The sequence below is a fragment of the Ruditapes philippinarum genome, unplaced genomic scaffold (genome assembly GCF_026571515.1).
Source record: "Ruditapes philippinarum isolate M1 unplaced genomic scaffold, ASM2657151v2 ctg3805_1_1_1_1, whole genome shotgun sequence".
Taxonomy (NCBI): domain Eukaryota; kingdom Metazoa; phylum Mollusca; class Bivalvia; order Venerida; family Veneridae; genus Ruditapes; species Ruditapes philippinarum.
In genome coordinates, this window is record NW_026865516.1 from 257,174 (window position 1) to 274,834 (window position 17,661).

The 17,661-nt window shown below is 33.1% G+C and overlaps 1 protein-coding gene and 1 non-coding gene across 2 annotated transcripts; one reads left to right on the forward strand and one right to left on the reverse strand.

The window, feature by feature from the left end:
- Window positions 1–6,879: 6,879 nt before the first annotated feature.
- Window positions 6,880–6,951, reverse strand: Trnad-guc (transfer RNA aspartic acid (anticodon GUC)). The gene has a single exon. It is a non-coding gene; the product is annotated as a tRNA-Asp (tRNA).
- A 6,025-nt stretch (window positions 6,952–12,976) lies between these two features.
- On the forward strand, window positions 12,977–14,333 carry LOC132729428 (uncharacterized). Its single transcript, XM_060715197.1, has 3 exons — window positions 12,977–13,109; window positions 13,498–13,594; window positions 14,064–14,333. Exons 1-3 carry the CDS (start codon window positions 13,035–13,037, stop codon window positions 14,237–14,239), a joined length of 348 nt encoding a protein of 115 aa, XP_060571180.1. The 5' UTR covers window positions 12,977–13,034; the 3' UTR covers window positions 14,240–14,333.
- The last annotated feature ends 3,328 nt before the right edge of the window (window positions 14,334–17,661 follow it).

The following is a 17,661-nucleotide window of genomic DNA, read 5'->3' on the forward strand; positions in this document are numbered from 1 at the left end:
AACCCGATAAATGACTAATCATATGTTTTCAATCTATCTTACCTCTGATGTCTCTTTCCAACACCTTCAGACTTGAAGCTTTTACCACCTTTATACATCGAAAAAGTTTTTCAGCAACCCTTTAAAATCGTCATGAAATTTTTCTTTGACAACACCCTTTGGGGTTTGCCCCAATCAAAGGCTTCGTCTTTATAATTCAAATCCTTTGATTTTTATCTTTGATATTACTCGACTTGGCGTTCTAAAGCTTTAAAGCTGGAGGACAAACTTTTCCCCAGTGAAAAATGAAGCAGACTTGTTTTCCACTATCAATATACTATACAATATTGAATTATTTCAAAGACTTATCAACGTTTGATATACATATACATATTGATGATGATTTTAGTTTTGTTTATACTGGTCGCCGGCAATGCCATATGTCCCAGACAATCGGCCTCTGTTACGTCACTGGTCGTAGAGCCTGCAATGGAGGACATAGTTCGCCTTCAACGTCGCTGGTCATAGAGCCGCAACAACGGAGGTCTTCTCAAGAGATCTTCCCTAGGACCAAGTTCTTCGCATCTTGAACGCAGATGACAATAGAAGAAAAGGCACCTCTTCCTAGAGGCAGCAGCACTTTGTAGAGCCACACCCGTCGCCGTTGGTTTGGTCACACCAGCTAAGTGACCTAACTAGGTTACCCATCTGAAGTGACCTATGTAGTCAGAGCGACGTGCACGCCGCTAAGGGAAGTCAGAGTCATATACATGTTGTAAAAATGTACTAATTTTAATGGAATTTCACCCGTTTTAACTCCTTTAATGTTAGTAAAGGGAGACGGAAAATAAGGAATTCAAATTTTCAACACCTTTAATATATAAAGGGCCGAAAATAATTGTTGTTGGGCTCGGATAATTGTGTCAGTTACTGACAGCAGAAATGTGTCCATCAATAGGGAAAGTTTGTATATTCCGTGAAACGCATTCAAAAATTCTATTGTCAGTCCTTGTATAGTCTTTAATTTAGGCTTATTGAGTGTGCTTTTATCATCGCATTTATCTATTTTTAAAAAACAATTATACAATTGCTATAATTTGTTCATATTGGTTTTTACTTTTCACCGTTATTTTTTGTCGATGTTCTATTCATTTATTTATTCCACCCAGATTATGCCGTTATGAAACATTGTTTGTATGACTATAAATATGTAACTATTTACTATAACAATGCTACACAGTGATATATTCATGTAGTTTTACAGGCCGGAACTGGGGCGTCCGTGGCCGAGTGGTTAAGGTCGTTGACTTCTAACCACTTGCCCCTCACCGCCGTGGGTTCGAATCCCGACAGGGACTTTGGATTCTTCAAGCGAGGAAGCTATCCAGCTAGCTTACGGAACGTCGGTGGGTCTACTCAGGTGCCCGTTCGTGCCTGAAATAATGCACGAAAGGGCACCGGAGGTCTTCCTCCACCAGTAAAGCTGGAACGTTTCGATATGACCTATACTGTGTCGATGTGACGAAAAACCCAAACAAACAAAACAGGCCGGAACAACATCAATGATGCTGAACTGAGCTCCTTTGGTCGTTCTGCTTATTTATTCCACGTGCTTAATAAACAAAAATGATTTAATAATACATCTTTCATACAAATACAACAACAAATCATAAGCATATAAATAACGGCGTTATAACTTTAAATATTTATCATTTTATCATATAATATAAAGTAAGATAATATTATGTAAAAACTAATTTATAACACTGTTTTCAAAATTATCGTATTCTTGATTAATACATGTAGAACACTTACATTTTATCATTATAAAACATGAACATGCTGTCATAACCTAAGAAACTTAATAGCAAAACATTAATTATGACAGTAACAATTGAACTTGAAAATAACAAAATTCATCACTCAGTTTGCACGCATGCAGCGTCACGCATGCAGCGCGAATCACTTTTCAGTGTATGCCGGGCACGTGGCATCTTGGTATGCAGGACGCACATATTTTCTAACGTTACGGTATAAATATTCGCGCCGTGAACGACTTAATCCTGCGGACTGTATGGCCTCGGGAAAGGTTGCTGTTGAACGTCAGTATTGCGTCTAATCAGCGGAACCCAACTTCCTCCCTATCTGTTCTTTCCTTTACAAGCACAGCCGACCTGTCTGCAGCAGAAAATTTGAAGCAGTGATATTTCTGTATCCCTTTCACTTGTAGGAAAAATCGGGTCAAATACGACTTCCTGTCATACCTGTGTTAAAATAATGTTATTTTATTACAATGTAGTTAGTAATGTATATAATGTATATTTTTATTGCAAAATATACCATCTTTGTGGAAAAAAACATTTTAGGTATTGCATTTTTTCTTCTGAAATTGCATATAAAACCAATAACTTTTTTGTTTGTTGCTTCTACATGTATGTATGTATGTGTATTGCTAGCGATCGGCGTGGCTCCGAGTATCATAAGTATACATGATTGTTGTAATGTTTAAGCCTACATTATATTATTTACTAGTTATCAAAATCTGTTAAAACTTTGTTCAAAATTAATTACAACGTCCATGTCTGATCATCGTTTTCATTTCGATATAAAACATGGAAATTGTTCCTTGCCGATTTATCCATAATGTCTGCAAATTGACTCAGACTCTTGCAATAAGACCTCTTGAATAGCTTTTTATTCGCCTGAAGCCACCATCAACAAGACACCTTAGTTAAAAATTAAAAAAAAAAGAATTAAAAAATGACAGTACAAACAAATTAGTTGTCACATAACCATTAAAAACCCTTAAGAAGTAAAATCCACTTAGTCACATATTTTTAGTAGGCTGTTGCTTAGTTATGTGTTCACTTATATCTGAATAAATTATGAGGATTTTATTTAATTTTGTGACGAAACATAAGGTTTTTATTAGTTAAGAAATATAACCAACGCTTAAGAATATGCAGTCACAACCAAAACGCAACAATGCTCTATATACGAGGGGTTATCCAAAAATTCGTGGACTTTCTTTCTTGCGTAGAATATATTTGAGATATTCATTTGAAATTCTTACACTGCTTAGAAGAATTAATAACAAATAAACACAGAAAAATTCATGTGAGTAGCTTCTTACATTACAACAATATTTAATTTTACCTAAACACATATCGGCGACAGCGGCGCACTCCAAAAAGTTATTGACGTCAACGTCATAATATTAACGTACAACTTGTGCTTCCACGTTACGCAGTCAATGACGGTTACTGCTTCTTAAAGTAATGTCCATCACTAAAATTTCTTATGTCACTTTAACACTAATGATCATGAAAATGTTCTTTTCTCTGTTCGTCTGCTGATTTTTATCAAATGTTTTTGTAGGTGACATTCCCAAATGACAACAAATATTTTTGATCGTTTTATGATCGCGCGATTTTCTAATTACCGCGTGTCCGTCATTTTTCCGTAGTAAACAATAAAGGCGTCTGTCGTTTCTAGCGATATCAAAAAAAATAAACGGAAATGACGTCCATTATTTTAAAGAATAATTTAAATGACATCATAGAAGAAACATGCGATGTTCAGCGGGTTTTCTACGTTAAATTTTTTGTTTTTTTTAGCAAGAAATATACTATGACTTACTGCGCTTTTCTACCGTGCGCCGGGTGCCGTGTATGTGCTAATTTAAAAACAATATGAAATCATTATTTATTGGCACAATTAACTGTTCCTTTCAAAATGTGTTGATAATATTCTAAAATGCATCATGTATATCTACCAGTTTAAATATATATTATATAAATGACAAAGATTCTCGGGTACATGTTTTTAAAAAGATTGAACTTCAAGCATCGATTTTTTAGATTATTTTTATAGTCACTAGTGTTAATAAAAACATAAGAGAATCTTCCTTACATAAATGTTTAAACAATTTGAATTGCTTGAAACCTAAACTTTTTGGAACGTTAATCATAAAATGTTCAAGAAAACTTTGATAACGATACACTTCCTTTAAATAGATTGCTTATAACAAAGAACATCATAAGAATGTAGTGTATCATGAATATAAATATTCACTCCTATAGGGAGCCTTCCAATTATCTGTCTCATCTGTTCCAGAAAAAGTCCTTTAACGTCAAAACTGCTTTATATCTGAATACTTCATTGCGTTATAAATGTTCGAAATATCATCGGCGTTCATTCGTGCTGAAATTTAACATTATTGAGTTAGTTTGTGGTTAATTGTTTATAACTTTCTTGAACCATTTCCAACTTTCCTAATGAATAAGGGTTATATCATTTATATGATACATAATATGTAAAATTTACATTCACTTAAAAAGAATGCGTCACCTATATATGTACAGTTTGAATGTTTCGGATACATAGATATTAAAGGTTTAAAACTTTATGGGATAAATAAAACTTTGCGAATCTATTTTGCATGATCTTCGTAAGTCTGTTTTAGATTAGCCTGCTTTGGAAGAGCTACAGTTTGAAAGTAATAAGTTATTTTTTGTAAGCGTCTGCCACTGTCGGGTTTTTTTTTTGTTGTTGTTGTTTTTGTTTTTTTTCTAATTACCCATGCATATTCCAATTTCGATATTACGTTTAGAGAACAATAACCGGAGATTATTCATGAGAGTCATGTTGCTTATGGTAATCCTAGAAAATCTCTGTTATTACCAATGTTAAATGAATGTTTCCCAAATCACATAATATATATTCCTCAATACAACATCTATATCTTATTGATAGTCTTATAATGGTTTAATTTAATGCAAGCATTAAAACCTTTTGAATATTCATATTAAGTTTTGTCCGATTTGAGTGTGTTTGAAACCTCGGCGACGCTGATACGCTGCTGAAACTAGGTATTCACCATGCAGCGAATATAGCAAATGATTAATTGTCCGTACTTTATCTTTAGGTTATGCGTGCTTAATCTGTCCCTTCAAAAACATATTATAGATATTTAACATTTAGATTCTCGGGTATATGTATTTAAAAAGACTGAAATATTTAATCTACAAATGCTGTCAGATTACTTAAGTAATGTATCGTAGTGCACAATAGAATCATCATTTCATAAATACTTGAAATATTTGAATAGCATGAGACTAGTTTTTTAGTCTTACTTTAATCTGCAACAAAACAATGCTCTTTAAACAATTTAAAATGATTGCTCATAACAAAGGTCATATAAGGATTGTGCACTAGAATGAATTGTACAATGAAAAAAAACCGTCATTTCAATTGTCTGTCTCGTTTGTAATTTTCTATTTATAATCACATCTTTCGGTAGAAAATATCGCAATTTAGTGTTAATGAATTTGTAGACTTCCTAAATAAACTTATTAGTAGTCTCTCTTGGGAAATTATTCTTGTGTACATGTCATTGATGTAAATCACAGAAAGTTCCCTTAACCCCTGCGAGAATGTCAATTTGTTGACGTTTAAAATCGTAAAATAGTACGAGTTTAAATGTATGTCGGCATTCTACTTATATACCTGATAAGTATTCCCCTTTCCAGAATGTTTGTATCGTACATTTTGGTGATAATTAAATGAGCAGCAATATGCAGATGTACTTGAAATATTATCATTTATACAATCTCCTGTACTCAACATATTTCCTTGTATCAGTAAACACATCTATTCATCGTTTCATATACAGGATAAATTAATTGTTAAGCTTCAGACAGTCTTTTTTAAATATTACGTTTTCATTTTCGACTCGATTTATATAGCATAGATCAGATAATGTAACTATTTAGATTTCTTTGGAAAATATCTGTTATTTGTAAAATAATGTCCACTTAATAACTTATTCATCTGTTTTACCTAAAACATTAGCTTACAAAAACTTTTCGATCTTTCCTTGACGGAAGAAATAAGCCCAGTGTATTATTTTCCCTGTCTGCCTTGAATTAGTTCTTAAAACTAAAACAAATTGATGTAATATATCCTTAAATGATAGGTGAAAAATAAAGGTTTTCTGTAGTTCTATAAAATATTCATTTAAATTGTTTTTACATAATTATTTATGGATAACACTGCTTATAATTGTCTTTGGTGATGAGTACATAAAGACAATGTTTACAATAACTTTCTAAAAAAGAACCTCCCCGACGAGGAATTGAATCCCGGTCTCCCGCGTGACAGGCGGGGATACTCACCACTATACTATCGAGGATTACGTATGGAAGTGAAGATAATGATAATCATATTCGTCCTTCACCTTTTTGTTGAACTTAATACAGTTTGACATAATTGTTATTTTTTATACATTTCAGCTCAGTATTATATTTTACATATATCAATAGATATTTTGTGTTCCTTATTAACAAATTCACCTGATTTACTGAAATATGTCTACTTTTTTACATGACGTATGTTTGCCATAACATACTTTCTTGTCCTTCTTAATTTTCAAGTATACAGCGAATTTTCATAATCAAATTTATGCATGTTGAACCAGGAATCTTTTGAAACTGTTTTGCAGACTTCTACAATATGTCCATATATTTTGTGAAAATCATTGTTGCTTAAATAATAAGCAGAAATGTGTGTGGGTTTTGAAAATTAAAAAATATATTTAAACTCTTAAATATCTTCAAGTTTCAATGTTTGATTTTTTTCAAATACATGTGTAGTTAAAATACATATTTTTTTTTTTAATTGATTTCCAGAATTAACACAGAACTTTGTACTAGAACAAACATATAGAAGCTGAACAAGTATTAGTAATAGTTTTCTCCGAGATACATATTTAGTTGATGAAAACAGCGTTTAACTTTGATATGCGATATCAGTTCTGAATCTATAGTTGTACAAAATATTTATTATAATTATCTCAGTAGATTCAGGAAAAAAAATTAAATTAAATTTAAAAGAAAGAACCTCCCCGACGGGGAATTGAACCCCGGTCTCCCGCGTGACAGGCGGGGATACTCACCACTATACTATCGAGGATTCGTGAAATAACAGTAGATTAATGTCCATGATTCTTGAGTTCGTTAACCTTAATATATACAGATAACGAATGGACAGGGTTATGGTATATAATAATGTTCTAAATGTGTATGTATCTGTCTATTATTTTACTATAGTTAAACGTATGTAGTATGAATGTTCAGTCTAGAAATACAGCAAACGATAGTGATATTTCTTTTCTTTTTCGTCAATAAATATTTGGTGCGCATTAGGTCATATGTATCGAATATTTGATTTTACTGATGGCTCAAGATATTCAAGCTTCATAATATCCTAACTCCTACATGTTTTCTAAAACAAGGCTTTCCATGTGAATTAGTGTGAATTTCCAATTAAACAAAATAAACGGGCTCTAATAACAAACAAAAAAAAACCTTGTCATACCATTCAATTTTTGTGTACTTCTGCAGATTTCCTCGGCTGCGATATCATTAAAAGCAAAAATGGTTTTGACTATTGAAAGCGGCTGCAATATAAGTATTTCGTTCAAAAATCAATTTATTAATTATGTTGAGTTCAATGAAGTAAATGTATTCTTTGGGAACAGATACGTTAGTTTCGAACTGGCCAGGGGATAAATTTACAAGAACGAGACACGTTTAAAATTGAAGTGAATATTAGAATTTCTGAATACTTAAAGTTGCTATTTATCGACTTTCAGAAGCTGGTAATTTTTCCAGTTATTTAGTTAAATAAGTTTCAGTGTTGTTGACACATAAAATACAAATGAAAAAATGGTGAATATTGTCCTGTTTTGATTTTCAGTAATCAAGAATCAATACAGCATTTGATTGGATAAATTCTTTTGATTTTTTCAAATTGGTAAAAGAAACAATTTTTGTCATCAATCTGTGACAATGGAAAGCACATGACTTTATTATAGAAAACTAGAAGTAAGACTTGTAAAATTGAATGTTTGTGTGAGATACATGATAATGTTAGGTATGATCGAGTGCAATTTCATTTTAGGAATTTTGGTTGTGATTACAGACTAGAGTTAAAGACCTTGATTGTATGTCGCGGTCTGTTGTTACCTTTTTGTCCTAAATGCATTCATTCCTCAACTAATTAAAGAAGAATATAAAATGAACGATTGCTTTGACCGAGTTTGATATAAGACTTAAATTTGATACGGAAGATAGTAGACTCAAAAGATGGGTGTTAATGTTTTTTCGTGTATTTTTACAAGACAGTATTATTCTATCTTGCATGAACCATATTCCTACTCTTCTCATAAAACTCTATAAAACGTCATTTTCTAAATCACATCGTATTTAAAAATGTATTCGGCCATACCTCCATTTCTTAGATCTTTGCAAAGTTATTGATTGGTTTTGCTGCGTGGCGAAGCAAAGGGGGCCACGGCGTAAGAGGTTTAGGTTTTTGTCAGTTTGGTGAAATTGAAGGGAAATAACTCTACAGGATCTGCCCACTGTATGTATTTTTTATTATCGTTATATTATTGTTCATGATCATTTAAACATTTTTATAATGTAATTATACGTTGCGTGACATGTGTTTATAAACAAGTTTGAATTGCACTCGCTTATATGATAATACATGTATATATAAACAAGTAAGTTTGTATTGTTGAGTTTACACAAAAGGATTACTATATAAAAGTACAGTTGTGTTCATACTCAATGTTATACAAAGTGCACTTGGTGTGCACGTCGTGAGCAACTTTAGTGCACTTCAAGACCATTTATGAAATAGACAGTGTTATAGTTTTTTGTATAGCAATAACCCTTATAATGTCACTATATTTCTTAATCATAGTTTATAATTTCCAAAAAGAATATACATGTAGTTTTAAAAGTTTTTGTCTCGTGCGGTTAAAAGAATATGTAGAAATGTTGTCTTTGTGCTACCCGGTCCTTCTCCGGGGAATAGCGAGAACATTGGAGTTCGGATTATCAAATCCCCGGTAAAGACTCCGACCTGTGAGGACTGCAGTCAGTTGGTGAAGTCCCAACTTAATGTCCTCGTAATGTCGGTTAGAAATATATTTTGGTATACAGTTGAACCACTGCATAAACCCCAGCGGTGCAAGGACGAGCGGAAGGTAAAAAACTCGACTCAACCCAACCCCAACCACTTATACAATAGCACTACAATTGATTGCTGATTTAGTTTTAAAAAAATAGGTTAGAACATGTTCGAAGCCGGGTTACTTGGCATTTTTATGTAAGTAAGCAAGTATGTTGCCAGTTTTGGCCATTAGTTTTATGAAAGTTTTTTATCATCCTCTATTTTTTTTATTTATTTTTTTATCGTGTCACAGCGAAATTTATAATTAATGGGGCCTTAATATTACATAGGTTTAGTATAAAGAAATAAGTTATGATTATATTTCTTAGAATGGTATAATTAGTGGTATAATAAAATGTTGTATATTTTCTATTAAAGTACAACGTTTACAAATGTCATTACAGTGCGTTGAGTCATTTTGCCATAATCAATGTTGGAAAAGTTTTTACTGAAGCTGCTACATGTTCATGTTTTGTATCACATGACTTGAAAAACATTTGTACATCATTTGTACAATTTAATAAAAAACGGTTATAGTTGAACAGCACAAAATTATGTAATTACACAAGATTGTAACTTCTTTATGCAATAAAGTTATGCATGCGTTGTTGTTGTTCTTTTTGTGCGTGCATGCATGTATGTGTTTGGGTGTTGTGTTTGTTGTTTTGTTGTTGTTGTTTTTTTTTTTTTTTGTTTTTTTTTTTTTTTTTTTTGGGGGGGGGGGGATGGGTTGCGGTTTTTTGTTTGTTGTTTGTTTTTTTTTTGGGGGGGGTGTTGTACATGTTATTTTGTGATTAGAGTTTTGCATCACATAAACGTTTTAAAAGGCAGTCGGGGATTTTTTGTGGCCAAAAGTTAATTGTTAATTTTTATAGAAAGCAAAAAAAAATGTACCAATGCTCCTTTCTCTATCATTAGCCTTAATCTGCTTGAACCGAAAGTGTTTAGCTTTTGCCAACGAGTGAGACTAAAAAAGATGTTGGAGCACCACACTAAATTCCGAATTCCGGTATATACCGAACAAAGCGCCTCTTCATCCGCTGAAATGGACTCATGGACTCGAAGATGCCTTATGTATCTGTTCACACTGATTTTTATACGAAATTGAATGAAAAATGTAAGAATGAGCAAAAAACTGTATTTTTTACTTCGTGATTATGATTTCTGTACTTGCCTGAAATTAGTGCTCCACCACTGTAGTGAGTTTAAACCTTTGCCAACAGTACAAAGTCAGTCTACGCTCAATACTGTTGGTTACTCTTTTTTTATTTTATGTTAATGCTGAAATCCCTCAAACTAGGAATGGACTGTTCCAAATTCAAAGCTGGGCAGATCCATTACATAGGTTAAGCAGGATAATGGTTAATAATCTCAGAAAATAGATTTTTATGTCATTTTTGACATATTTTAATCAGTTTTCTAATGTTTATTTTTTATTTTGTTGTTGCTGTTGTTTTTGTGCTTGTTTGTTGTTGTTGTTGCGTTTGCTGTTGTTTTGCTTTGGATTCACACTGTCTCATGTGGATTCAAATTCAAATCCCGCTTTTAAAATTTGATTCTCGTGCAAGTAAAGGCACGTTATGAAATTTAGATGCATTAATCTCCTCTGCATGTAAAATAAAATATAATGATGTACTTGTTGGATTGTTTCAAACAATATATATCTCTCTCTCTCTTATTCAATATTTACAAACAAAAACACAAAATATAAATTGCACTCAGGATTTTTGTTTGCATGTTCAGCTAGTTTGCAGCATCGATTTTACATTATTTTTATAAAAAAAGCTATTAAAAAAAGAATAATTAATGTCCATATGTGTTGCTTATCACTTGACATGAAGTGAATCATAGGATATGTGTAGGATTGTTAAACGCAAAAGGCTTTCAAAAATATTTAAACTTCAACATTTTGCCGCATTGCTGATTATGAATGGTACCCATAAAAATGAGGTGTGCATAAAATAAGCAATTCTTTCATTTCATTTTGTTGCCTCCAGATGAATAAAAAAAAAACAAAGATAAGAATACTGCTGCTCTTACCATACAGATTTTTTGTAAAGCCACTTAATTTGTCTGGGTAATGCTTAAGAAGGATTTTGATAAATGTCAAGAAAACAGGTGATGCTATATGTCACAAAACAAAAAAAAGTACTATATCCATCTGGCTTCTTTTGTTTTTTGATGTTGAAGCACTTAAAAAAGTATGCCTAAATTGTTTGACATCGAAATAGCGGAATTTCATGGCAAAATTAGTTAATTGATATAAAAGTGTGATATGAAAGTGTGAGGAATATCACTAAAACTGCTGGGTGAAAAAACTAAAGTTCCAGCGATTCATTTCGGACATTTCCCTACCAAGATAGCCTCATGTATCACATCTACCACTTTATCACAAGAACTTCATTTTACATTGCTTAGACGATGAGTCATCGTATAAAGCTATCCCTTTTCAGTTTAGGAACAAAACGAATGTACATTATATTTAAAATTATTAAAATAGTCTAAATGTGTTAAAAACTATAGACAGCTATATTCTTTAAATATGTTAAAAAAGTCTATAATTTACGTGTGTGTACTGCACATTTCTATAAATCCAGGAGTTTACATAATGAAGAAAAAACAACGGATGAATGAACAGTATGTTTAACAATGATGATAATTATTGTTTAATCGATTTAAAAATATCGATGCTGCATAACATTTGACAGCATGTCCGTACAACAGATGGCTGCCGACGATTTTATATTAAGGCGAGCCGTCCCCATATGTTATTCATCTGGAGACTTGACATCACATCAAGACTAGAGGTAAGATTCTTCTAAAATTTTAAGTTATTTTTGTTCATTATTATATTATATTTTTAATTCAATGTTTAAATGTTAAGAAATTATTTATTTGTAGTATGGCAAAGTTATTTAAACATATTTTGTTGGTGTAAATTATGTGTAAGTTACTTCTTAATAGGGGTGTCATCCGGAGTTCGGATATTCGAATGTTCGAATCATGATTCGGTATCCGGAGTCTTTACTGTAAGTTCTTGACGATGCCTTATTAACCTTGTTACAATTTTATGACAGGCAAAAGCAGTGATTCTGAAATATTGTCATAATCATGCATAATAGGCTTCGGTTTACAAATTCTTGTATAATTTTAAAGTTGTATAAGACGTGAATGGCTTTAAGAAAATCATCAGAAATTATTTTAATTATATAAGCGCCTTAGCCTATCTATGATATTAGAAAAAGCGTGACACGAAGCAAAACATAACTCTTAAGACATGTATCTTTATATTTGTTATGAATATAGTTTTAGGGTTATTATATATTTGCCTATTTCTATATACAATGCATCGTCAACATTTTCCAAAATTACGTCTCTGAGGTTTTGCAAATTAAGATAAAAATGCTATCTAAGTGAAAAGAACGTGTTTTACAAATGTTTGTGTATGGATCAGTGTTTGCTTATTTATTTATTTACTTTTACTGTTTAATTGTTATACTATTCTTAATTGTTATTTGCATAATTCACCTTAAATCATATCCTGCTCGAGGTGTCTGCCCTGTTTGCTTTTTAGTCAGTATTTATTTTCTTTTTCCTTAAAATGATGAATGATTGTGTACAGACTGAAAGATGGACAAGTCAATATAATCGTTGTTAGGGTAAACGCAATATTATACATTAAAATACACCTGTCATCACTTATTTACGTACATTTTTCATTTGTAGACAAACGTATGCAATCTATATAAGAAATGGCTCAAGTTCTCGGTGTCGTTGTCCTTTTGACATTGGTATGTTTATATAACTTGAATTTCTTCATAATGCATGTGTTTTAACCAAGAAGCGCATTCTTACAGTAATTTATTTTTTGTACTACATATGTAGTAGTACGTATGTCGACGCAAAATATCAATATATGCAATAATTAAATCTTCAATTTATCTAGTTCTGTAAACACTATATCCATTATTTCTACACGATTCGAGTATAAACAGTTTCGTTAGATTAGAATTTAAATTAAAGATATTTTTATGATTATGCCCCTTCCTTATTTTCAGATGATGAACGCAAATGCAAATATGTGCAAGAATCTAACACTGTTCGATGTAAGTTGACAATTAATCAGTTATCAATGTTTTGCAAGCACGATCGTTTCAAGATGACAGGGCTCGAAAGGACTGTTTAATTCCATTGATTAGTTCTCTATTACGAATGATCGAATATGAAAGTATGATATTCTTTGTGAACTTTTATGTATGTCATAAATTAATATATCTTTTTGTACATGAGTGTCTTTTGGTATGTTCGCAATACATTTTACGCACGTCTGCGATTCTAAGGCCATTCCAACCTCCATCCTAGCGTAATGGAAGAAAGGACTCTTGCATGTCCACATAAGGTGTCTCCGTACCTACATAAAGTTTCGTTACCTTAATTTTCGTACCTTAATTTGATAAATCAAAGTTGGTAACAATGTTTTCCAATCTTATTCAGGATTGTGGAGACGGAGGTGTTTGTGTGTGTGCAAACATGAATAAAGTCACATATAACAATCCTGGAAACACTCCGTGCAACAATCTGATCTGCAGAGGTAAATGATGCTGTAGCAATTTCTATATAAATGTACATATCTATGCTGTGACTGTAACGTCTGATCATGTTAAACATAACTTTATAATATAAATGGAACTGAAATGACAAATACGGTTAGAACACTACCGTATTAATAAAGCACCAATGCATGGTTTATCGGTTTTAAAGTCATAGTTGTAAGACTATTTGTAATTTATACAATGGAATAGAACACAGTACCAGTGCTCATATGAACGTAGATATAACTAACATTAGCAGATAATCTAGTCAGACAAGGAAAATTCATTACAATACATTAGATATGGATATCTGCATTTATTGACAAAGATTCTTGATGCATCTCTTTGTTTGTTCAAATCTCGTCCAAATCTCGTGCGTACATATTTCGTGCAGTTATTATTTTTCTATGTATTTTATCATCTTAATATTTAAGTCTATCTTTTGTGTAACGTGTGCCTCTATTTCAGTACCTGAATGCTACAGTATAACTGGTAGAATTGTTCCACCTAAACAAGTAAAAGGAAAATATGTGTATTGCGTCACTGACGACGACTGTGGGAAAAAATTTGTGTGCACGCATTTAAATTACTGTTGTCGTGTGCCAAGAGGAAAGTACGCTAAATATATAGGTTCAGGAGCTTGAAATAATTTAGATCATTGATACCTGCTCCTGCTCCTTTTTAACCAGAAAAAATGACCTACTTATGATAAATGAATACAATAATATACAAACACAATTACAAATTTTGTTGTTTTAATTTCTATGCATGGGTAGTCATTGTAACGTTTGCTACGTTTCCGGTGCCGATACGGGCTCAACCGGCCTATTAATTAGTAATTAAACTCTTTGGGTAAATTTCATATAGTGGTCAGTTTCACGTGATAAAATACGGTCAGTTTATAACTTATAATGTCGTCATTTTATTATACTCCGTCGAAAAAACGTCAACGTCTTGAAAACTGAGATCATAATACACTAACTGGCGTAACAGTTGGACGTTACCGTCTTAAAACCATTGTTCGCTCTGACGTAATAATAAGGCGTCAAATGCGCATGTATATTTTAATTTGACGTCTCGAAGCAGGGAAAATTGACAATTCCCCAAAATCTTTACAGTAAAAATGAAGACTAAGAATGATATTAATAGAGAAAATTATATTACTAAAAAATATCTTTATGATGATGATGTTGATGATGATGATTAGGTTTATTGTCATTATCATCATCATTCATTTTATACATTTCGATGCGCTTTCTTTGATTAAAAAGCGGGAATTCAAACCATGTTATGCATTTCCCTTGATTTAAAAAACTATCGCCTTGAAATTTATACTGCGAGAAAATTTTGATTTTTAGGCGCAAAATAACCACTCTGGTGCCATTTGGCAGTTCATGTTATACTCGTTCAGATCCTCTTACCTTAACAAATTATATATTGATGCATAACTGGAGATGATTATCCTCTAAAGAGAAATGCAACACGGCGTTGTTTTCTTGCAGCAGATTCATCGACTATATACTCAGAGTTAATTGTCTCTATAAATATTCATTAGACCAAGCCAAGATATAGTCCATGGTATATTTGAGGTATGTCTCTTTATGAATTGCTGTAGCCGTAGACACTGGCAATTAAACTACCAAACAACGATGGATTTTGGAATAGTTCTGCTCATTAGCCAGTGGTAATGTGCCCTGCAGAAGTGTTTCAGGAGCTTGTGAACGGTCGGACACAAGTTCCCCGTCGGTCAACAAAGTAACCACCTCTTACCTTCCCTGGTTAAGGTAGTTTCGACTGTACCACCTACACAGTCTTATATCATTCATACAAACGAACAGCATATCGTCTGTGCCTAATAGCCGAGGTGTGTTATGCTTTGTACATAATTACGGAATACCGTTAGGGCCATCGTGGTTATACGTTAAAATACAGACGGCGACAATGTGAGAGTGCGACAGTGCGATGACGAGAATGCGACAGTGCGATGACGAGAATGCGACAGTGCGATGGCGAGAGTGCGACAGTGCGATGATGAGAGTGCGACAATGCGAGAGTACGATGACGACAGAGCGATAGTGTTATCGCACTGTCGCCATCGCATTGTCGCACTCTCGTCATCGCACTGTCGCACTCTCGCATTGTCGCACTCTTGTCATTGCACTATCTCACTCTCGCATTATCGCACTCTCGCCATCACACTGTCGTTTTCTCGCATTGTCGCCCTCTCGTCATCGCACTGTCGCACTCTCGCCATCGCATTGTGGCATACGGAATACCGTTAGGACCATCGTGGTTATACGTTAGGGCGACAATGCGAGATTGCGACAATACGATGACGAGAGTGCGACAGTGCGATGACGAGAGTGCGACAATGCGATGACGAGAGTGTGACAGTGCGATGACGAGAGTGCGACAATGCGAGAGTGCGACAGTGCGATGGCGAGATAGCGACAACGCGATGGCGAGAGTGCGACAATGCGATGACGAGAATACGATAACGCGATAGTACGATGACGACAGAGCGATAGTGTTATCGCACTGTCGCCATCGTACTGTCGCATTGTCGTCATCGCACTGTCGCATTGTCGTACTGTCGTCATCGCATTGTCGCACTCTCGTCATCGCACTGTCGCACTCTCGTCATCGCGTTGTCGCATTGTCGGCTCTCGCCTTCTGGTGGACGGTTCTAAACTGCTGGCGAATAAGCTGACGGTATAGAATATGGGATAATTTTACTTTTGTCAATTTTTTTTCTCTTTTTTCTGTTTCTTTTTATTATTTATTTGTTGTTTTTTCTGTATACTAATAATGTTTAAATGAAATCATAAATTAATAATAAGAATCATTTTGTATATAAATACTGAAAGAGTTATACATAGACGGAAAATGTAATTAATTGTATGAAACTTTAATATCCTTTGATGAAAATGATCTTATGATGACATTTAAAAGATGAAAAAATAAATAAAATCATTGTTTATTACTTGTATAAAAAAAGACAAACGAAATATACGAGGGTTGTTCAAAAAGTAATAGGACTGAGAGTCTTGCATATTCATATTTCATCCACTTTAGAATATTTTCATATGTTTAGGGATCGTTAAATGTTTTCTACAATTTATGCATAAGTTTATCAACTTATCGTGATGAATGCGCGTTTCCTGTGATATTGAATAACCATGGTAACACGCACCCGGCGCAGCACATGAAAATAGTTGTTTGAGCTAAATTGTACTTCTAATTTATTAATAATTTATACTCTGTTTGTCCATATATTCCACCAACACATTTACTTATATTTAAGTGACATTATATCTAAATTTGACGTCATTCGGACATGAAATGGCATAATTATTTAGTTTTGAACAGCTGTGGTCATGGTGTTAAATGTAGAAATACGGCACTCGGTAGCAAACACAAATTCGTTCCACCGTTAAATTGGACCAGCAAATTGGCAATATTCTTTCAGATACATACAAAATGATAAAATTAAGAAAGAAAAATTATCCTGCCATCAGAACACTCGTTTTCAGCTGGTACAATCAATTTAAAAACGGCGAATACAAAATCTCTAACAGTAAAGTGTAAGGATGAAAGCGGAAAATTGATAGATCGTCATCAGTGGTTTTATTGTTTTGTAAGATGAATAATTTATTATATTACTAACATTGTAAATAAAGATACATTTTATTAGAAATTTACGTCAACAAATATTTTTTTCTATATATCTAACATAAGTGGTCAACAATTTTCACTTTAAGAGTAACTTAACAGCAGATCCTACTACAATATATAAGTTTAATTGGTCAGCATATTGTACTATAGCCAACTGACTCCGCTGGTGGACATAGTGAGCACAATGTGTTTCAATGTTGAAAAACACATCTATCCATTAAATTTAATGCGAAAAAAATCTTACTGTTTAGTTTTGTTGTTTTTCGTTGTTTTTTTTTAGGAAAACATGCTAAAATTTCGGATTTCCAAATACCCACCGGTAGTTAGTGCAGAATTAAGAATAACCAACTACCAGCTGGTGTAGTAGTTTATTCGAATATCAAACTACCAA